This window comes from Sinocyclocheilus rhinocerous, unplaced genomic scaffold (genome assembly GCF_001515625.1).
Source record: "Sinocyclocheilus rhinocerous isolate Xijiao unplaced genomic scaffold, SAMN03320098_v1.1 scaffold140, whole genome shotgun sequence".
NCBI lineage: Eukaryota > Metazoa > Chordata > Actinopteri > Cypriniformes > Cyprinidae > Sinocyclocheilus > Sinocyclocheilus rhinocerous.
Window position 1 is genome coordinate 3928732 of NW_015642053.1, and position 24014 is coordinate 3952745.

Genomic DNA, 24014 nt, shown 5'->3' on the forward strand with positions numbered 1-24014 from the left:
TGTTTGACGGTAAGTAGAGCGAGAGAGAGAGAGAGAGAGAGAGTCCGAGAGCGCACACTTCTGTTGCATGATCTTGATTGCTGTTCGCTCCATTAGCGCATGCATTTGGATTAAAACTAAATCGTAAATACAAAACAAACTAAAATTATACGGGCATTCACTATAAACAGCATTTATTTTAAATGGCAAGCATACACAACTTTATTTAAAGCAGAAGTGAAACTAGCAGACTGGGTGAAATGCGCTAGGCTGTAAGTGTCTCTCTCATTCTGCACCAATACAAACGTGTGCGCGCTGCGTATGTTTAGCTTGCTTTAAGGCCGAAGTATACTTCGGTTTTTACTCGTACGCGAGGGTCCGTGTACACTGCGCGTGACGCAAATTAGCCTACCTCACCAAAATAGTACGCATGCACTCGTATAATGTATAACGAATGGTTCTCTGCATTATTTTAGGAAAACGTTTTGTGATTACAGCATTGAGCTGCTGCAATGGAGCAGCTCTAATGCGCCATTAAAATGAACAGTGAAAGTAACAAAAGCTTATACAATACATTTTAATAGGTGTAATTAAGTGTGGAAATAATTGAAGGTAATATCTGTTTGCTACATGACGCCAACTAACATGATTCATATTATTATTATTACTATTATTTTGTTTCTGTACCCAATATTTAAAAAAATTACAAATGCTGTGAAAATACAGGTATCGTTATTGGCGAGTACCAAAAATGAAAGTATCGGTATCGGACACTTCTGAAAAAAGTGGTATCGGTGCATCCCTACTTCATTTCTCAGCAATATTGCTAGTTTGTGAAGCATAGAACATCAGAAATACAGATATCCACATAAACATACAGTTTTAGTAGTAGATGAACCAGTGAAATGCTCTCACCTCTTGACAATTCCTGTGACTGGCTGTCCATCAAGATCCTCTGTGGAGGCCATGACACCATTTACAGAGTAGACTGAAGGCCTGTAAGCAAATTATACACAACTATATTATTTAATTGTTTTTTATAATTATATTTATCATATACTTAAATGTTATATATTTATATATAATTTCCTCTAGATCCATAATTAATGGATGCAAACTACATCTGATTAAAACTGTGTGTGTGTGTAACAGCATTTTAAACAGTTCTGTCAGGACAAAAATAGTCAAAGATGATTGGCAGTTAGCATACAATTTGGATTGGTGGTATAGTTCTGTTCTGGGCAAAAACAGCTATAAGCAGCAATAACCCCCCTAGGGTAAAAAGTAACAAGTCAAAAGTAGTGGTGCAACGCATCACAAAACTCACAGTTCGGACCATATTACGGATTTTGAGTCACGGATCGGATAATTTTTCGGATCAGCAAAAATTGTTTCATTTATTACTTAAAGCTTAATTTAAGTGCTTCTATACCACAGCAAAAACTACTAGCTGAACTAATAAAGTCAGTAATAAAACAAGAACAATTACACAAATTACATGCATGGATGAATACAACATAAAATTACTAATAAAATCAGTAACACTAGTATTCAGGTGCAGAAATGATCTGAGAAAATTGCAGCACAGACTTCAATATTACCAATAGGTAAGCCATATGATAAAAACCAGATCTAGTATGTGTCCACACTTATGTGTGGGACTAGCCACAAACTGGGTTAAGTTAAAAGACTCCACAAGATTTAAAAAAGCTTTAGCCAAAGGCTTGGTGGGACAGCAAACATGGATATTAAAATCCCCAACGATTAAGACCCAGTGATATTTTGGCATGATTCCAGCCAAAAAATCTGAAACGTTATTGATAAAGTCCTTGTTATATTTGGGTGGGCGATAAACAACAGTGCACAGCACCAGATAACCCAGACTTAGTTCAAAAATACTACGTTCAAAGCTGGAATAGGAGTAAGATGGCAGTTTAAATGTTCTTTAAAAATAGTTGCTACTCCACCTCCTCGTCCCGTAAGACGTGGAGAGTTAAAATAGGTACAGTTCAGTGGTAAAACTTCTGAAAAAACACTCGACTCACCAACACCGATCCAGGTCTCAGTCACACACAACATGTCCAGGTCCTTGGAAGTAAAAAAGTCATTCAAAATAAAGGACTTCTTAGCTAGTGATCTAGCATTCACCAGGGCTATCCTCACTGAAGTTGAGACTCTCAACGACGGAGATTCACGGTCAAAAGGCCGAAGGAGAGACCACCTCTGCACCTCTTCTGAGACAGGGTGGCCGATAAATGTTGACCGGAGGCTCCTTATCCACGGCGATTACAGGTACCAGCCACTTATACGCGGGATCCCAAGAGCGTCGAAGCACGTACGGGCGACAATCCACGTCAAGACCTGCTAAAGTCCTGCAAGGATCGGCATTTGGGAACAAAGCCGTTCGAGTCTTCACTTTCACCAAAAGACCACCTCGTTTACCACGGCGTCTGGATCACTTCTTCCTCCCGAGAGAGCACGGGGTCCAATAGAGATAGGTAGGTAATCCATGCAGGAGCGGAGGAGGGGGAGGATTGTTTTTTCCACCCCGATTGACATTATAAATCGCCGTATTTTCCATAGCTGATCTAATGTCAAGAAGTGTTTGGCAATCATACACCAGAGAGTCTGCAGTATTTAAAACAGTCGATAAAACCAGGACAAACATCCATAAAAAGAGCAACAGACGGCCAGCCACACACAGGCTCCATCTTGAAAATGAACAGAACAGAACCAGATGTAGCAGATATTATTAATGTTCTTAATGACATTTTAGTGTAACAAAATTTTTCAAGATAAAAAGAGTCTGATTCGGGAAAATTAGGAATATAAGGGTGCTTTCACACTAGCACTTTTTGTGAGGGTCGGTCGGATCCAGAGGTCGGTTCGTTTGGATAATGTGAACACTGTTTTCTGAACTCGGGAGTGCACCGGCAAACTGTACCTGAGTCCGCCTAAAAAGGATGGTCTGATATGGCTGCAAGCAGCAATTTTTGGGGCAGTGCAAGTCAGAAACAAAGTGACAAGCTTAAGCAAGCATGGCAGGGGAGCATCAGAACAGTAGAATAAAATGCTTATTATATTACAACATCTGCTTCTGCAGTCATTTACTCAGGAATATTATTAAAAAACTAATTGAAAATAAAAAATATAAAAAAATAAATTATAAGTACAGATCAGAATAAGTATATTGTTTCATTTTTACATAAATATATCTGTTACACTGAATGACCATGGTGTGTTACTCTGAATGACGATTTGCCAAAAAGAGAGATAATATTGTCATTCTTCCCATAACTTTTTTTTTTTGTATTTTTTAGTTTTTTTTTGTTTTTAGTATTAGTCTGTGTCATTAAATTAGTTTTAATTTTGGGGCATGAAGGAAAAGGCCAAACAACAAAACATCTGTCATGGCCTAATGTTTAAAAAAAAAGGCTCATGTTTTGGCCTTTAAACTGTTTTTAACTGTTTTTGGGCTGCTGCAGGATAAGGAGAAAAAATCTTAAAGGGGTCATATGATGCGATTTAAATTTTTCCTTTCTCTTTGGAGTATTACAAGCTCTTGGTGCATAAAGAAGATCTGTAAAGTTGCAAAGACTAAAGTCACAAATCCAAAGAGAAGATACGCAACACATAAAAATACAGTATAAACAAGCGTTTGGTCTCGTAATGTATCGTGTACCTTGTCAGTGTCGTGCGCTTTGCTTGGCCATTTGTTTATCTGTTTGCTAAATTAAGCCAACTAACATGATTCATATTATTATTATTATTATTACTATTATTTTGTTTCTGTACCCAATATTTAATTATTTATTTATTTTTTTTACAAATGCTGTGAAAAATACAGGTATCGGTATCGGCGAGTACCAAAAATGAAAGTATCGGTATCGGACTCGTTCTGAAAAAAGTGGTATCGGTGCATCCCTAAAATAAATAAATAAATACAAAACAATCCTTAAGCTTAGTTTTGTGTGTGTATTTGTGATATTCACTCAGCTGTAGCTTGGACAAAGACAGACAGACAGACAGACAGACAGACATTACAAACATGAACACACACTCCAGCATTGCACTTTTGAGTATTTGCCATTAATTAAACAGAGGACTTCTTCCAATGCTCAAGAGTCAGCTGAAGCTCAATGCCATCTTCATGATGAGCACATTTAAGAGAGAGAAAACTGTGGCCTCAGCTGTGGCAGGGTTCAGAGGGAGGTCACTGACAACTTACTGTTTCTGCGGACAGTGAGGAGGGGTCGTGTGGCAGGGTCTGGGAATGTGGACACAGAATTAAAATCACTAAAAATGACATTATGTTATGCATCATGGAAACAGCTGTGTTTTCTGTGACCCTTCATGCATTGGATGATGTTTTAATTTAAATGAATGTAATGAAGGTGAAAGAAGAATCGCAAAAATGCGCTTGCAGTGTTCGTTTTGAATGTTAGGTGCTGTCTCATGTTATGCTAAAGATGTGACACAGATCAGCTGTAGGCTATGTTTTCTGGGAAAATCATATCAGTTCAGTATGAATCTACACCACCTTGCAGTGTTCGTTTTGAATGTTAGGTGCTGTCTCATGTTATGCTAAAGATGTGACACAGATCAGCTGTAGGCTATGTTTTCTGGGAAAATCATATCAGTTCAGTATGAATCTACACCATTGCCATGGAACATGTAGAAGCTTTAAAGATTCTTCAGTTTTCCACTGGGTTCTTGAGTACACACTTAAAGTTACTGTCACTAGCAAACTAATATAAAGTACTTATAGAGTGGCTATTCAGATGAGAGTTCAGATAGCAGCCAATGAGATGAGAGGCATTCGATGCTCATGCTTATTTGATTACGTAAGGTTTTGTAAATGAATATGTTAGTTGTGCTCTTATTAGTTTGGGTGGTGATCCACAAACTAATTGGTTATGTCAAGCAGCCTATTTCTATCCTGCTTACACTTACTGTGGCTCTGCCTCTGGGAGGGCTGCCACCTGAGGCTTTGACAGGCTGTAGGGGAGGAAAGGGGTTGAGTCTGGTTACTCGATGAACTTTTCGGTGACTCAATAATATGGTATGCATTAAAGGAATATTCTTGGTCATTTTCAACTTGATTAGAACAGACAATAATTTTGTTAACTGTAATACACTTACAATAGAAGTCTATTTGGTTACTACTCTCTTTCAAAAGTATAACATCAAGTGTTGACAAAACTGGTGTGATAAAATCACTTACTGACCCTCTCTGTGCAGTTATATCTGCTATAACATCATAAACTCATGTCATGAACGGCTAAAAAAGTAAAGTCATATACTTTTGCTTAATCAGTATTTTGGTCTTGTTTTCCAATTGAAATATCTATAATACATCATTCAAATAAAATTTGGGGTAAATATTTATTTTTGTATTTAAAAAAAGAAAGAAATTCATACTATTGTTCAGCAGGGATGCATTCTATTAATCAAATGTGCCAGTATTTACTTTATTGCAAAAAAAATCAGATTTCAAATAAATGCTGTTATTTTTCATTGTAAATTTTTTATTTCATTAAAGAATCTTTAAAAAATGTATCACAGTTGCCACAAAAATATTAAGAAGCACAACTGTTTCCTTATTGATAATAACAAGAAATTTATTTCTTCTGGAGTAATGGCTGCTGAAAATTTTAAATGCATTATTTTAAAATATATTATAACAATATATTAATATATTATAACAGAAAACAGTTAAATGCTATAATATTTCACAATATTGATTTTACTTTTAATGATTTTATGATCAAATCATTGTAGCCCTTGTGAGAAATGTCTTTGAAGAACATTAAAAATGAAATTCTTTCAGGAACATTACTAAGGAAATGGTATAATATATGGAATAATGTAATTGCTGTAATTTTTATTTTATTTCAATATGTTGGTAATGCATAACCAAAATTTCCTACACCTAAAAAGTAGTCCCTCCTGACGATTTAGACATCTATAGCACAAAAAAACAAACAAACAAAAAACACAACAACAACAACAACAAAACACATTTCTACTCAATAATCAAACAAAATAAGTGCAAACAAAAATGTGAGCTTCACATTTCAACTTATATCCCCCCGCATCCCCGCTTGATAGGCTTCAATTGTAAGTGTGTATTGTAATTGTAAATACATTTTCTGTCTGTTTTAACACAGTCAAGGACAAGTCTAAATTATTACAACAGATGCAGATGAAACAACCCGGGAATATCCCTTTAACAGCATCTCCATCACCGCAGATTGTCTGAGATTTTGATTATGGTCACCAGGTGGCGCTGTGACACTGCTGTCTCTACACAGAGAAGGCGCACAGGCATTTTCAGGTACAGCAGAACAATGTTTAATAGACAAAGGGAACCAAAGAGCAGTCACAGAGAATAAAAAACACATCTCTCATGCATAGACATACAGCTAACATATGTTGACAGGAATATATGCAATGTACATGATCACATACAGAGAAATGAGCAAATACTCGCGCTTGCTCACATCTGCTTTGTCTGTGGCCTGAGAGCCTCAACCAATAGTGTTTTTTGGAACACTAATGGGATCATAGGGGTTAGAGAGCTATTAGGGTTACTGTGACAGAGTACGGACCTGGGGATAGGATGGTATTATCACAAAGATGGAGCATTGGCAGGGTTGGGTCTGTTATATAGGGATAGTCTGGTAGCTACTAGGTGGCCAAAGTGGCCAAAACCCATGTGCTGGTTTGGTAATGGAGACTAGACCAGTGGTTCTTAACCAGGGAGCCGGGGCCCGGCCTCAGCAAACTTCCAAGGGGGCCGCAGGAAGTCTTTAATGTATGTAAATTAATAAATTACTCTTAATATTTTTTAAAAACAAAAAATCTAATTCAAATGTATAATTCTAAAAATAAACATCAAGATGTATACTGAAATTGTAAATCTATTTTCACTCAATAACTATTGTTTATTGTTTATAACAATAACTTGTTATTTAAGAACATCATTTCTGGAATCACAAAATGAATTATGGTTAATTAATCTGATGTATTTATTTAAAACATTCATTTAATAATTTAATCAGTTTTTCATAATTGTGAAATTACTATTGTTTTTATTGAAGAATATACAGTTCTGAAATATAGAACAACTTATGGAATCACAAAATGAATTTTAATATAATAATTACAAAATTACTGAAATTTCACATCTTTATATTTATTTTCCATCTATAAATATTATTTTTATTAAACAACACGCCGTTCTGCAATACAGAGCATTAATTCTGATTCTGATTAATTCTGAATGTTAGTTCATTTATTTAATTAACCATGTGAATTAATTCAATATATCAATAAAAAAGTTTAAAAATCAGCAGCTCTGTCATAATTACTGTTGAAATACTAAAGATGGCTTAGTGTATATGTGGGCCTTCGAATATTGTGTTGGGCGGTGGAAGCCCTAGAGTTAAAACGGTTGAGAACCGCTAGACTAGACTCCAGATCTCCAAATTGACATACAAGGATGTTAAACGTATAGAGTATGGCTGTTCACATAATTGTAGGCAGGTGCACTGTCTGATTTGAGGTAAAAGAGCTAAAATTAGCTTTTTATGAAAGCCACACCTATCCAAAAAAAATGAGAATAAATAAATATATAAGCATAAATCTGCGACATCATAATGCCTACGCAGCCATACAGTGGCTATATATATCATATTAGGTCATAATAGCACATTGTTTGTTTGTTTATTAGAAAGAAACTAAAAGTTTACAATTCGGGTTACCTCTCCAGGGCTGTGCCTTCCTTGTCTTTCCAGGGTGGAGGAGGTGGAATGGAGAGACTCATAGGATATCATGTCTGGACGCTCTATATCATAAATGGCCTTGACTCTGGGGATGGCTGCTAGGTCCTTGTAATCAATAATCTCATTGTCTACTTTTGCCTGGAGGAAGGAGAGGATGAGGGACACAGGGGAGGGATGGGACACATAAGTGGAGAAACACAGGGAGAAAAGGTGTTGATGAGGAAGAGGTCAGGTCACAGGTCAAAGGTCATCCACATCACATCCGACCAAAGCTACAGCTGTCACAAAGCTCATCACACAGGGTGAACGTACACTTATTTGGAAAGATGAACGATTGGTTTTGGAGGCATGCTTATGAGAAAAGCTACCTGGCTTAACATTTGCTTAACAGTGTTATTGTAAATGATTCTCTAAATTCGGTTACATGCTGAAATGATGCTACAGATATCAAATACAAGTCGAAGGCAAAGAGTGGAGAGGAGTTGAAGCAAACTCCTGTGCTTTTCCTGCAAGTTTTTTTACATTGACCCTGGAGTGTACCAGCATCAGAATCCGTTGTGGACTGAGTGGTAAGATCTGACAGACTCGGGAAACGATTGGGGGTGCCGATGAGTGGGACTCACATAGATGGTATGACCTGGAGATCCAGGGATGCTCGAGCCAGGTCTCGAACAGATACTCTCAGACGATGACCTCGTGGGCTGCGGGAGAACGAGATGTTGTGTTAGCAGCAATAAGCTGAAAATAATGCACACACATATTCCTAAACACACTCATAGATGCCAGGGGGAAGCTTAAGGGGGTAGCTGAGCTAAAAATGAACGTTTTGTCAACAGTTACTTATTCTCATGTCATTCCAAATCTATATGACTTTCGTTTTCCAAAGGAATAGAAAAGGAGAAGGTTTAAAGAATGTTCACGCTGCTCTTTTTCATAAAATGCAAGTGAATGGAAACTGGGCCTTTCAAGCTACAAAAGAGGACAATAAATGCATCATAAAGTAAATCATGCACTACATTCAAGTCTTCCAAAACCATACAATAATTTTTTTTTTTTTTATGGAACATACTGAAATTTTAGCTGTTATTTGAATGTTTTTGGATGCTTAATTGCATGATAACTGCAATTATAGTTTAAATGTACTTTTAAATATCAAATATATCTTTATATGTAATTTCAGAATTACTTCTAATTTCTTGCATAGTTTCTTGCATATTTAAAAAATACTTCTGAATTTACTGACACACATTATTGCTAAACTCATATCATTACGTCACATATTTATATATATTAGTTATTGCAAATTTGTAATGACGAATTTGCAATTTAGTACATTTAAAATATATTAACTTTAAATGTAATATTAAGTGTACTTTTTAAAGCTAGAAAAAATATTATTAAAACTTAATGATTTAAAAATGTACTTTAAAGTAAAACTTTAGGATTTGTGAAGTACACTACACATGCATGCTCAGTCTAACTAAACACACTTTTTCATAAGGGAAGTCATACAGGTTTTAAAGACATGAGGATGAATGACGAGAGTAAATGATGACAAAATTATTCTTAGGCTTTCATTCAGCACAAATTAGAAAGCCACAGGATTTCCAGCTCCTATTGCCTCATACTCCAATGCAAGCCTTCCCAAGATGCATTCTCTTTCATATCATATCCTACAATATGCAGCCAGTCCAGCCAATCCCTCAGATATGACTCTTGGTCAAACGTCACCAAAAACACCCAAATTGCACGACTTTAAGAGGAATATTCTGTTAGAGATGGTTCTGCATGAAGAGTCAAAGAGCCGTCATTCCTGTAATGGTGAATGGAGCGCTGGAAGGGCTTGAGCCACATGCCTGCAGTGGTGAAAAGCGTAATGGTTCACACACAGGCTGTTATGGGGAAGTTGGCTTAACTTGGCGAGGGGGGAAAGCCCTCTGCTGGTGGGTGACTGCAAAGGTAAGAGCCGCAAAACACACTCTGGGTTCCTCAATCTGCTGCCAGAAGCAGAATACAGTACCTGCCTTTCTGATTGGTGCAGAGATGTTACTGAGGGTGGAAGGGGCTGTGAAGGAAAAGGCATCACAGGATATGACATCACACTCAACAAAACACTCGAATCAACCACCTTAGCCAGCGGTCATCTAACTCAAGCACTACATCCATAGTCACCTACTCGCAGCCTTGCTTGCTATCTTATGCATGCAGGCAGATCCTGATTTTGTGGGATAAAAGGTTATTTTTTTTGTGAATTTAGAAACATTTCTATGGGGATTATGACCTAACTTGTAGGAGGAGAGAGCAAGCATATTCAGTCTTGCTGTGGGGGATGTAAGTTAACTAATATGAAGCTAAAAACAACACACAGCAGTTCAGTCTTGCTTCGAAGTAAAGCAGGACTCTGAGAAAGTTGAGTTAGCCGGAAGCATTGCAGTTTGGAGGGAGTGCAGAGCAGAAGACTGCAAACCTCACGACTGCCCAGGGGACGCCGGCCCAGCCAAGAGCCACCTGGGCCCCGGCTCTGAATCTGAGACTGGGGGTAAAAGATATCAAACGGACTGGGTTTTCCTTTAGGATGTTGCCAAGCTGCCTAAGGAGGAGAATCACAACAGAATGGACAAAATACTCACTGACAAACACACACATACATTCTCTTTTCAGCTAGAGCACCTGAGACCTCATTTTAACTTTGGAGCCACTGAGGGAGGTTTTAAAAAGCGCTTTGAAGAATGTGAGCATTTTAAACATCTCCCAAGGTTTTGTAGACTGTTGTTTCTGGGAATACTACGAGGGAGGAGCTTAGTAAAGTTTTCTCTTTTAGACAGAGAGACAGGGCTGATTAACTTGACTTACTGGCTGACAGTAAGTGTTTAGATAGATAGATAAGTGTTTAGATAGATAGGTACTCACTCTGTACTTCTCTTCCACTCTACTGTTGTTCTTACAGTCTGGATGCCATACTGTAGAACCTGAGAGAAAGAAAGAGAGAGAGAAATTAAGATAAAATATGGGTGGGTATATCAAATTCTTTTACCACATGGTCTTTTACAACATTTTGTTCAATAACTAATACTTTTTATTTTATTTTATTTTATTATTTAGCTAAAACAATGAAACCACCTGTATTTAGACATGTCCCAAACTATAGTAACATGGTTACAAAAATTGCAATATCCATGAACAACACACAGAAAATAAAACATTTCAACCGTGTTAACAGCTTAAATAACATGTAATTTGAACTTCAACCCTGTTACCAAAGTTATCATAGGAAAAATGACCAAACAAATATTTTAATTTATGGGAAGTATAAATTTATCAATAACTATTGTTCAATTTTATTATATTTTATTTATTTATTATTTCATCTGATTTCTAAAATTAGAAAATCATCTATATTTAGACATGTCAACTAGTTAGTTTCATTAGTTTCAGCCTTGTGGAAAGTAAGAGCAATGCTTCAATCCTTTAAAGGTATTAAAGGTATCATTAAAATGTTGTGCTCACCCTGTAAGTACATCTCTTCTCCCTCCGTGAACATTTGATTGCATCGGCTGCATCGTGCACAGCTTGGATGGTAGTGCTTATCTCCTGCCTGTCAGGGGCAAAGGTCAACATTCAGAGGTCAACATGATTCATAAGAAACACAAGAAAAAACATTCCAGGGAGACACTGGACAAAATAATATAACGAGACTGGACAAAACATACTGAAATTCCTTAACATCTGTGACAAAGCGTAAAAGTCTGTGGGGGACAGAGCAGGTGTGCTGTCACTTCATTGCACTTCACTTCTTCTAAAAAAAGGCTCTTTCTCTCCTCTTTCCTTCATTCTTTGTATTTTGCTCTCATCACTCCATAATCATGAATGAACCTCTGTTAAGATCAGCAGAGTCACTGTTTGCACAGCACACTATCCCGTATTACCTTACCCCACCACACTAAAATACCCTCCTGACCTCCGGATGCTTCCAGATCAGGGGAACAAAGGCATGCACATATACACACTTCACATCAACATACAGATCTTGTTTAATGGTTTTAGGCACCTATATAATATTGCAAACTGGATGTGAACCTGCATCACCCAGCTCAACATGTCAGATGCGTGTGCTAACCACCGCAACACGGTCCGCCAGCTACAGCTATGGGCTGGAATGCTGATATTTGAGAAACACTGCAGTTTGTCAGTCTTTTTAAGCTTCATGAGGCTTGTGGAGGTCATTCTCAACCACAAGCAGAAAAATCTAAAGTTTATCACAGGGCATGATCAGGCAAAGATATTGGGGTTTCAGTTGCAGATATATACACTACTGTTAAAAATGTGATGGTCAAGATTTTTTTTTTAAAGAAATTAATACTTTTAGGTGCAGTACATTCCACATAATATTCATATGGTTGTGTATGTATGTATCATCACTCTAGGTCGTGTAGCCCACAGCTGTAAGTCATCTGCAGTACTGTTTCATCATTCTGCTGCTTTCAGTTAGCTCTGGGAATACTGATGAGCCCTGCAGTTCTGACAGCTCTCTCTCTCCTTTAAAACCTCTTTAAAACTCTTTTTCTTGAAGCAACACTTTGTCTTACTTCCCTTTTTCTTCTTTTTGAGTTGTACCCTTTATCTGTTCATTTTTCTCTCCTGTATTGTTTTTGTTACTTCTTAAAAGCATAGTTCACCCCCAAAAAAAATAATTATGTCACTGTTTACTGTACTGAACCTCGTACTATTCCAAACCTGTATGACTTTCTTCTTTGGAACACAAAACAAATATATATATATTTTTTAGAATATTCTAAAATGTATTTCTTTTAAATTTAATTAAATGGGGCTGGAGCTGCTAAAATGACAAAAAACAGTATCATAAAACTTTGACAATATGATAGTTTTGCATGAAAAACAGACTGAACTTTGTCACTCATTGATAATTTTCCTTCTGCACAAGATCTGAAATGAACTACAAAAGTCATACAGACTCTTTTGACACCTGACTCGGTATTTTAAATAAATAACAAATTAAAACGTTGTCTTTTTGACTTTTCATCATGCAAAGTTATTAATTGGCTGCAGAAAAATTGGAATATAGCACTACTTTTATAATATTTGTATAGTGCATTTTGGAGCTCAACAAAAAGTAGCCAGAATATTCTTTAAAATATCCCCTTCTGTGTTTAATGGAAATCAGCTATATTTAGACGTACCAAACTATGGAAAAACAGATAATAAAACAACTCAAAAAGTTTGAATTTCATCCATGTTACCAAAGTTATGGTAAGAATTTTTTTTTATATTCATGGGAAATATAAATCTAACAATAACTACTATTTTTTTAACTATTTTATTTTTACATTTTATTCAGAAAGGTTTGGAATGATTAAATTGTTTAAAAAAAAAAAAAAGATTTGCTCTTTTTCTCTTTGAAATTCATATCATACATTTACAGGAGCTATACTGCACCAGAAAACCTAAAGCTTTGTTTATTTCTCTTGTTTCTCATACTGGCACACAATTCAATTGTTTTGTTGTTCCTCTATCAGCTGGAGCTCCGAGTGTTGAGGAAGGAGTTGCCCATTTGGCTCCTCTGCAGGGGAAACATCCCATGGTCCTCTGCTGTCTTTAACTATGAGGCAATGCAGCTGAAACGCATGATTTCACACAGATGTGTCCCCTTGGCTCCCGGGCCTCGTTGCCATGGCAACAAGGCCATGTAACCGTTTTCCAGTAAACAAACCAGAGTGACAACATGTTCTACCTCTGTGTAGCGCTCTGTCTGAGACTGATGGCTAGCAATCATTTCCTATTGCATCACAAGAAGCCAACACAGAAAACATAGAGCAGTGAACTCTGAATAAAGGGGCCAAGAACAGTCCACGCCTCTGCTTCAGTCCAGATGGAGGGGTGTGGACAGAAGACAGAGCCAGAGAGAGGGAGGGAGACCGGGATGAAGAGAAAACAGCAAGCGGGAATGACGACTGGGAAACAAAAAATGTAAGAGAGAGAAAAAACTGAAAGTACTTGGATAGATGACTATTATTTTGGATGCTGCTGGTCCCATGCACATGATATTAATGTGCAGCTAACTAACCCTACTAAGTTGTTTATTCATCATTAACCAGCAAAACTTTATTGAACTAAAAGCACTATACTGAAAAACAGCTTTTGCTGTTCTTAGCTAGTTTCCAAACCTGGCTAAAATCGTGTTCAGATGGTTTATCTCCCAAAATGGTGTTCAGCTGGTTTAGCTACAGTAGCTGCTCTCCTAGCTCAACATGGGCAAAATTTGAGTTGGCCAGGTTGGTCACTGCATGGTCCAGAATGGACATTTTTACTGGCCTTTTGAGTAAGGGTGCTAACAATTGTAGTGTGTGTATGAATGCCAGTAGGAGTCATTTTCATCTGTAGTCAGTAACATAACCCCGCTTTGTATTGCCTGACTCACAGTATGCATTGTTGTGTATATCTCCTCTCCTATCTGAACTTAAACACTCCACTCCACAAACCTGCCCACTGAGGAAAGAGCCAGACAAGTGAATCTGACAAGGTGCTGTTTGCTGAGACAGTGGACAATACAGTATTACAGCAAACAGAAAAAAACTAACCATGTGAACAAAACCCAACAGTCACAAAGTGTTAAAATAAAGAATACATCCAAAAAAATTATAATAAACACACAAAAAAGTTTTCTTTAATGTAATAATTACTGTTCAGTATTGATAATCTTGGGAGATTGATAATTCCCAATACAGTTGTAATCTCATGCCCCTGTAAAAGCTTGTTTTGGTTTGGTAAGATACTTAAAATAATTATTTTATGCTCACCAAGGCTGCATTTCAAAAGTATAGTATAAACAGTAATATTACAAAATATAATTACAATTTTAAATGTTCTATTTTATTATATGAATTACTCCTGTAAGAACAAAGCTGAATTTTCAGCAGCCATTACTCCAGACTTCAGTATAACATGATTCTTCAGAAATTATTTTAATATGCTGATTTGGTGCTCAATTAACATTTTTATTATCAACTATGTTGAAAACAGTTCTGCTGCTTAATATTTTTGTAGAAAATGTACTACATTTATTTCAAGATTATTTGTTGAGTAGAAAGTTTAAAAGAACATCATTTATTTGAAATAGATATGTCTTTACTGTCACTTTTGATGAATTTAATGCATCTTTGCTGAAACAATTGGTCACAATTTAAGGATCAATTCCCGCTATTAACAAACCATTAAATTACTTTTGCCTCAATAAACTCATAATTTGCTCATAATAGTTAGTAAGGCAGTTGCTCAATTTAGGTTTTAGGGATGTAGAATATGGTCATGTAGAATAAATGCTTTATAAGCACTAATAAACAACCATTGTGTTAATAATAGGCATGCTAATAGGAAACTAGTTAATAGTGAGAATTGGTCCCTAAACTAAAGTGTTACCAAACATTTTTTTACTGACTCCAAACTTTTGAATGCTTGTAAGTCTGCACTCAAAAAGTCATAAAATTCTTCTGAGGCCAAATTATGTGAGCTATGCCATCCATATTAATTTTATAGCTCTGTAGTCTTACTCTGTCAGCTATTTTCTCATTTGCATTCTTCAATAAATTTTTTTAGAGGGGAATATGTAAGATAAAGTTACTGATATTAAATGCAACTCCAGTAGGTTCTGTGACCTTCAAAAGAACAACCTTTGAGCAATTTCTCTCCGGGTGTCTGGTATATTCTGGATATGCATGTGTGTGTGGGTGAGATAATGCAGGGCCAGCTGGTGCGGCAGACTTGTCATTTCTGGATAGCCTCATTAGACACTCATTGGAGAGGTTTAATGAGAGTGAAACTTCATTGCAGTTAAATAACTTATCCACGGTTGACATATAGAAGCTGACAGCCCAGAGTAATCAAGCTTACTCAGAACAAAATAGCATGTGTGAGCATCTGTACGCAACATAAATGTTTAATAGCACACAGAAAACAAACTGCTAACTGCAAAGTCTTAATTGTAGGCCTAACCAAACCTAAAATAAGAGTTCCACAGCAATGTTTATAAGCACTATTCATCCCTCATCAAATCTGAATGGCCTCCTTGGCATGGGCGCAATGCCATCTGCAGACTGGCGGCATCGGTTGCTCTCAACATTACATTGAGATTCTACACATATCTGCTTGGATTTATATAGACAGAGAGCTGGTTTTGATCTTCTGTGCTCACACATGCATAAGATTCCAGCGCACTTCCTTTCCACCATCTGTGGCTGCACAGATCCCCATAAACACAACTAGTCTACTTGAGTGTATAAGTGCAAACAGACTGTGTATGAGAAAGCACTGATGAGAACCGGTAACTAATAGACTGTTGACAGGTCAGCATAATCAGGATGACAAAGCTTGACCATGATCACCAAAACAGCAAAGAAAAAGCTCTAAAGTATTTACACTCTGACATAACTGCAAACATGTTTGTCAAGTGCTTTAAAATAAAAAATGAGAAACCACCTCTATTGAAACTATTAGAAACATTACCTCTGGCAGGCTGCTCGTGTGGCACCCCAGCCCTGCGACTTTGCAGTTAAATCACTTTTGTCACTTGCACTCTCTTGTTCGAGAGAACTCCTATATTCCCCTTCAGTCCCGCACGTTTTCCCTTTGACTTTTCTTGAGAATTTTCCTAAATTCCCCCCTCTCTATCTCACCGCTCTCCCACCCTATCAGAGGGGCCCGGCCCCAAAGGGGCCGTCCCGTGTACAATAGCTAGGCGGGACCTTGAAATCCACCCAACGCCGCTGTTTTGCTCTATTCCCATTGGGCCGGTGTCAGTTCTAAAATGTTTGATGAATGGAGCAATGATGTAAGTTCAGCCATGTTGTTGGATGTAGAGATGTGTGTGTGGACATGGGTCAGACTAATGACTCCACTCTTAGGGGATCCAGATGTTTAGTGGGAGCGGAAGTGTAAGAATCTGGAACGCTGACACATACTGACATGACTATAAAACACTGAAAATCCACAAGAGACCATTTTTAATATCCGTAAGCAGGAAAACTCACAATAGAGATCTCAGGGATATCTCAAATGTGTCTTCTAGAAAGCAATGGGACTAAATTGAGAGCAAATTACTGTAGGTCTCCTGCATCTCAGATTTTTCTGATTCTGATTCATCAGAAGAAAACTCAACAATGTTTCAAACTGGGCTCAAATTTGTCAGGATAAGTTATTTTGTTGCTAACAAAAGTCAGTGATTTCAATCTGAACTCAAATTACTACCAATATTAATTTGATGGCATGTGTTGATGAATGATTGTATTTTTACAACAATTTGTGTAATTTTTATTTCTCTTAATGAACTGTTAATTTAACTGTTAAGTAAATACATCATAAATGCAAAATGAAACTTTACCTACATTGAAAAAAGTACACTACCTTTAAAAAGTTTGGGGTTGGTAAAAACAGTAATATTGTCAAATATTTTATTTTACAATTTTAGTACAGTTTTTTACTTCAGTATATTTCAAAATTTTATTTATTCCTGTGATGGCAAAGCAAAATTTTCAGCAGCCATTACTCAAGTCTTCAGTGTCACATGATCCTTCAGAAATGATTTTAATACGCTGATTTGGTGCTCAGGAAACATTTCTTATTATCAATGTTGATCACAGATGCTGCTTAATATTGTTGTCAGGATTCTTTGATGAAATGAAAGTTAAAAAAAACAGCATTTATTTGAAACAGAAATCTTTTGTAACATTATAAACATCATTATTTCACTTTTGATCAATTGAATGTGTTCTTGCTAAGTAAACGTATTTATTTAAAAAAAAAACGTTTTTTGTTTTTTTTTACAAAAAAAAAAAAAAGACTTTTTGAAAAGTTTACTGACCCCAAATGTCTTAATGGCAGTGTATATAGCATAAATTAATTTTATTGCATTGCATTTTATAATATTACAATATTTTAATATTATTACTCAAACAAATATTAATAATAAATAAATTCTAAATAGATTAACAAACATTTCTCTTGCTTTATCCTCAGTGCATTATTAAGGGATTAGATTGTTCATTCTACCTTATATATTTAAGAAGGCAATATAATAATGCTGCAACCCCCTTCACATCTGGAGCGTAGCTATGATACCTTAATGAGCTGCCTACTGTATGCAGGCAGCTCAATAGTATTAGAAAGAGCCAAGAGTCTATAGTCTATATACACATATATATAGTTACTCACCTCCAAAACTTTCCCTGTGATAAACTGATGACAGGCCTCACACTGCACGCCAAAATGGATCTGGTAGTCTTTCTCACAGTATGGAGAACCATCCCTTAAAAAAGAGAGCAGGACAGGAAGAGAGATTTATGTTTTTACTGTATTCTATTTCACCTCAATGAAACCAGGATAAGAGCAAAAATTGAATGCTATAAGAAAAGAGGACAGATAAGAGATGGGGAATTGTAGAGAGAAAGCGGGAGGCACGAGATGGCAAGAGATAAAAAATAATTAAGGCATAGCTCACTTGCTGATGTACTCCCCGCTCAGCACTTTCCCACAGGCCTTACACTTGAAACAGCCGAGGTGCCACTGGCTGTCCAAGGCCAGAAGAGCCTGACCATTCTTTATATCCCTGCCACATCCTGCACAGTCTGCAAGAAAACACACACAGATGCAGACCATCACACACATAGTGAATACTAATAGCGGCCTGAAAATGACATTTACAGACTACATGATATTTTGACATGTTAATGAGAAACAGGAAGTTGGATAACACATATTAAAGAGCTTTTTTATAAGCCAAAAATATTTAGTTTATCAGCCATTAGCCATGATAAGATTTGCAATATAATTGCGATATTTAATTTAGCGCTTTTCCTATAATACATAGCAGTGTGATTTCAGTGTTATTTACATACTATTATAGAATTTATTGATATTTTGAACTAGATTTTATTTTAATATTTTCAAATTTCATATACATTTTGTAAATACGTTATATGCTTGTCATTTTTATCATTTTTAAATATTATTTTCAAATCATTTTAAAATAATTATTAAAGCTATGTAGCTTTCAGTTATTTTTATTTCAGTTTTAGTTTAGCTAATTTCAGTACTTTTCAGTCTCATTTTTGTTCTGTTTTTTAAGGATAAGTTTCTCATGTAAAATTCATATTTTATGGCAGCTTTATTTCAATTACCGACAACTGTTTTAAATAGTTTTAGTTAGCAATATCGATGATACACAGTAGGGCAGGCATATTCAGATACATGCAATTGCATATTTTTAAAGTTTTTGGGGTCACTTGTGCACAAACAATTCTCTCCACTAGATGTCAGTGTCAACTAAAAAAAACTCCTTTCGTTTTTGAAAGGCCTGTTGATCTACAACACACAGCACTGACTATTCAGGCTCTCAGAAGTAATTTCAAGCAAAGCATATTGTAACCATAAAATTACTGCAGCGATCAATAGTGAATCATTATTATATTGCATGACTAATTGAAGGGCCTACAGTACCATTTCTAAAAGCAGAGCATCCTCCCTCCACAAGATGGAGCTTCTTCCTGGAGGAATGCGAGGGAATTTAGTTAATACATGTGTAACCTGTGTAAAAGGCTGAGGGATAAAAATAGCTCATGGTTGTCATCTTCTATTTATGTTCCTTGGCTGAAATCCCAAAAGCTTTTTTAAAAAGCAGGGATGGATGCGGAGGGGTGGGGAGGTCCCAGACGCTGCTGATGTTGCTTGAGGCACAATGGTAACCACTGACAGTGAGGAGAGTATTTAATGCACCGCTCTGAATCTAGCACTCTAATGCATCATTTAAGCCTTCTCAACCTCTGCCTGCACTGTGTGTGTGTGTATGTGTGTTTCAAAGAGACCTGCGTTCAATCCACCTGTCATAAGGTTTATCTAAAGTATCAGACTCAGTGCAGGTTTTTAGAAGTGTCATGCCGTAAAAGCTTTGTGGGGTTTGCCAAAGCAGCATTATCATGGCTCGAAACAATTAGCACCTTCCAAAAAACAAAGCACTTTAAAGATTTTCATCAGCCTCAAATAATTTCCTGGGGCTCGTGAATGACAAATATTCAGCCAAGCATGACACAAAGAGATATTAAGGAGGGCTCTTTAAGTTCCTGTCTGTGTGTGTAAGTATGGATGCTTGCACATATAGGAGAAGAGGAGAAAGTTAACTGAGAAAGAGGGAAAGAAGAACCTGCAGGAAAGCGAGACGGACACATAGGCAGATTAAAATAAAATTCATGATTATAACTAAAATAGTGATACCACATCGGCAAATATTTAATTGTGCATGCTCATTTCCCCTTTTTTACATTAGGATTATCTTTGTTGTTATGTAACGCTCATTTAAAGTTAACATGGTACAAATGTAATATTTAGCATATCTCAAAATTAATATACATTTTTCATACTGTACATTACAATGCTGTGATGTCTAGAAACACTTGTAGCATGCTAATTATACTTTATTTATTTTATTATATTTTGTTGATTTTTAAATGTTTCTAAAAGAAGTCTCTGCTGTTCACCTAAGCTGCATTTATTAGATACAAAATTATAGTAAAAACAGCAATATTATGAAATATTATTTCAATTTAGTTAATTTATTTTAATTCAAATTCATTTTGAAATTGACTTTATTTTATGCTAATCTTAATTACTCTAGTCTTCTGTCACATGATCCTCCAAAAATCATTCTAATATTATGATTTGGTGCTCAAGTAACTTATTATTATCAATGCTGAAAACAGTTGTTCTGCTTAATATTTTTAATGAATAGAGAGTTAAAAAAACAGCATTTACCTGAAATAATTTGTGACTGTTGCTTTTTATATATGTTCTTGAATAAAAGTATTAAATCTTATTTTTGAGCAGTAATGTGTGTGTGTCCCGCACCTTTTTCCCACCCAAGCAAAAACAGTCAAGCTCCACTGATACATGGTCTACACAATGTTTTCTCAATCAACCCAATCCCATGATGCAATGCTTAGAATTACATTAATTCTCTCCTCTGCAACACAGCAGCTATTCATTGCTAAATTGCTCCTGTAATTGTCCATCACCTGATGTTGTTATGTAACAATGATTCCCTGCATTATGACAATTTGAGTTTAATTACTAGAGCCATTTACTATAATAAGGAAGTCCCAAACCTCAGGAAATCGGCACATTTTACACATGCGGAGTCCTGACCTGTCAGCATCCATCAGTCCAGAATGTATCAGAGAGCGGAAGGTCAGAGAAAGCGAGTAAGAGAGAATGGGACAACCAGCAGGCACAGGAGTGCTCTGAGCTTTTCATCAGCCCTGAGCCTCTCTCATTCTCTGTGCCTGTCTGCTTGACTCCTGGGGCCCCGCAGCTTAAATTACACCAAGAGAACCCCTAATCTACCGGAGGAGGATGGAGAACTTCCTCAAAGTGAGAGAAAAGAGTTAGAGAAATCAAAGAGAGAAACATTTATAAGGAGATCAGCTTTTCCCTGGTTGACAGCACAGGAATTGGTCTAAGCATCCTGTCAACTCAAGTAACCCTAGAGGACTCTGAAATGAAGCGGGGATCTTTATTACAATGATATTTCAGAATAAATACTTGCCTGTGTAAAAGCCATCATGGTTTTTGGGTGCTGTGGATGGGTGCCAAGGCATTCCTATGTGGTTGATAATGTACAGCACATGTATTCTGACTGGTATAAGCACAATGCTTCATACTTGCCTAAGGTGTTTGTGGCAGTTGTTGGGGGTTTCAAATGTATTTTGAATGGCTTTTAGAACATTGCTAATAAAGGCTGGAGTGCGCTTTTAAAAATGTTCTGATTTTAGAACACTAGGCTTCATACAATTGCCAACTGTAAATATAATGGCAATGTAATGTAAATGTAATTACAATTGTAAATGGTAACAGGAAGAACTGGGCATCATACACTAAATTAATGAGGATTTAAGTTGTTCAGAACACAACTACCTCATGTGCCTTTTTGACAGAAGACACACAAAACAGATGAAGAGACACGGAGCTTCAAACTCGCAGCAATGACCTTGAGTCCTGAGCAGTATAAGACCTGGCAACACACGCATAAACTACACAATCTAACACATCTATAAAAGGGGGATGATTGTGGCAAGCTGAAATCTGAGTAGGACACTAAAACATAACCAATAAGCTCAAACACACGTGTGTGAGAGTGTGGACTCACTACTAGAGGCGCTGATGTCTTTGGGAGTCGGGGAAGTTGGCTGGACGCAAAGCTGGCAGAGACAGTCTTTTCCGTTAAACGTGACTCGATCACCAGCGGGAAATGGCCGTCTGGCAACAGAAGAAGGATGCAAAGACATTTAGGCATTTACACTACCATTTAAAAGCCTGGGGTCAGTAAAAGTAAAAAAAAAAAAATAATAATAATAATGAATACTTTTATTCATATTTAGGATGCATTAAATCGATGAAAAGTGACAGTATAGACTACAAAAAAAATCTATTTTAGATAAATGTTCTTTTGAACTTTCTATTCATCAAAGAATCCTGAAAAAAGCATATTAAGCAGCATAACTGTTTTCGACGATGATAATAAAAAAATGTTTCTTGAGCATCAAATCAGCCTTTTAGAATTATTTCTGAAGGAGCATGCGACACTAAAGACTGGAATAAATTTGCTGAAAACTCAGCTTTGTCATCACATGAATAAATTACATTTTAAAATATATTAAAATAGAAAATTTTTAATTGTAATACAGGTGCATCTCAATAAATTAGAATGTCGTGGAAAAGTTCATTTATTTCAGTAATTCAACTCAAATTGTGAAACTCGTGTATTAAATAAATTCAATGCACACAGACTGAAGTAGTTTAAGTCTTTGGTTCTTTGAGATGCACCTGTATATATATATTAAACGTGTATATATCAGGGACGTTCCCTCCGAGGAGGCAAGGGAGGCAGTGTCTCCTCAAAAAATAATTGATATTACAAGTATAAATCACAAATATTATTAAATATGGCATTAAAAGTACAAACGTCACTCGTTTTTATAAAGTAACACTGTCCAACAGCGACACCCGCAGGTAAAGTTAACGTCAAAATAAAACTTGAAATGGTCTGAAAACGTGATGACTGTGTCAGTTTTTAGTGAGCGTTCAGCGTGATGAAATGAAAAGATATATCTTCGTGTCTGTGGCAGTCTTTACAGAGCTTTTATGACAATGACCCGAAATAAGTCAAATTAATATTAACTAAGATTAATAAATGCTGTAGAAGTAGGCTATTGTTTATTCTTAGTTCATGTTAACTAAAGTAGTTAACTAATGTTAACTAATGAAACATTATTGTAATTGTTTGCAAAATATTGTTCAAATTGTTACTGCCTTTAGTTATTATTTTGGAATAAATATAAAAATGCATAAAAACACTATGAAATTTATAATTAGTATTAAAAATATGAAATAAAATAAAAATAATATTAATAAAATACAAAAAAGAATTATATTTGTTCTCTTTTTTATGTAATATTTAACCAGGAAAATGTGACAACATTAAGTGTAACAGGGACATATATTTAGGCCTATATATATAACTGCCTCCTCATTTTAAAACACCACCGCACATATATATTAATCCAAAATAGTGTATAACATTCTATTACCAAACATTTGTGTTGTTATTTCCAAAAAAAAAGTTGTCAAACTTAGTCTGAATATCTGGATGAATATTCATTTACGAGAACTTTTCTATCCTGTAGGATCTTTTTAAAGAAAAAATATCTTTCTAAAAAATACAATATTTTGTTGTGTTAGCAAGTTCAAGGCAAAAAATGTCCAAAACATACAAATATAAATGTGACCCTGGACCACAAAACCAGTCTTAAGTCGCACGGGTATATTTGTAGCAATAGCTAACTGTCACGGGATGCTACTGTGAGGAGCACGGAGCGAGAAACGAGGAGACGCAGAGTCCAATTCAAACATACAGGTGAGGAGGATAACTAATAACAAGGAACAGGTGACTACTAACAATGGGAACAGGAAACAAACCAAATAAAGACAAACAGGAACATACACGTGACATTACTGGCGCCCATTACTGGGGTGGGCGCCCTGGAGGCTGGTGCAAGACAGGGGCACAGGGAAGGCCTCCAGGGCGAATCAGGCAGTCCGAGGAGCCATGGCGGAGCAGGCAGACTAGGAAGCCATGGCGGAGCAGGCAGTTCAGGGGGCCATGGCGGAGCAGGCAGACTAGGAAGCCATGGC

At 36.4% G+C, this 24014-nt stretch overlaps 1 protein-coding gene across 19 annotated transcripts in view; it reads right to left on the minus strand.

The window, feature by feature from the left end:
• The window catches only part of ablim1b (actin binding LIM protein 1b), an 82476-nt gene that overhangs the window by 11221 nt on the left and 47241 nt on the right, over positions 1-24014 (minus strand). For 14 of the 19 annotated variants that reach the window (XM_016572408.1, XM_016572395.1, XM_016572411.1 and 11 more), the window contains exons 4-14: positions 21970-22079; positions 18274-18400; positions 17988-18081; positions 11274-11361; positions 10677-10735; positions 10234-10356; positions 9787-9831; positions 8390-8467; positions 7746-7904; positions 4933-4977; positions 4208-4246 (exon numbers count right to left, since the gene is read on the minus strand). In XM_016572408.1, the coding sequence (XP_016427894.1) occupies positions 4208-4246; positions 4933-4977; positions 7746-7904; positions 8390-8467; positions 9787-9831; positions 10234-10356; positions 10677-10735; positions 11274-11361; positions 17988-18081; positions 18274-18400; positions 21970-22079 (967 nt within the window). The remainder of the gene's footprint in view (positions 1-4207; positions 4247-4932; positions 4978-7745; positions 7905-8389; positions 8468-9786; positions 9832-10233; positions 10357-10676; positions 10736-11273; positions 11362-17987; positions 18082-18273; positions 18401-21969; positions 22080-24014) is intronic. The other 5 variants (XM_016572414.1, XM_016572412.1, XM_016572401.1 and 2 more) reach the window with 3 other exon arrangements.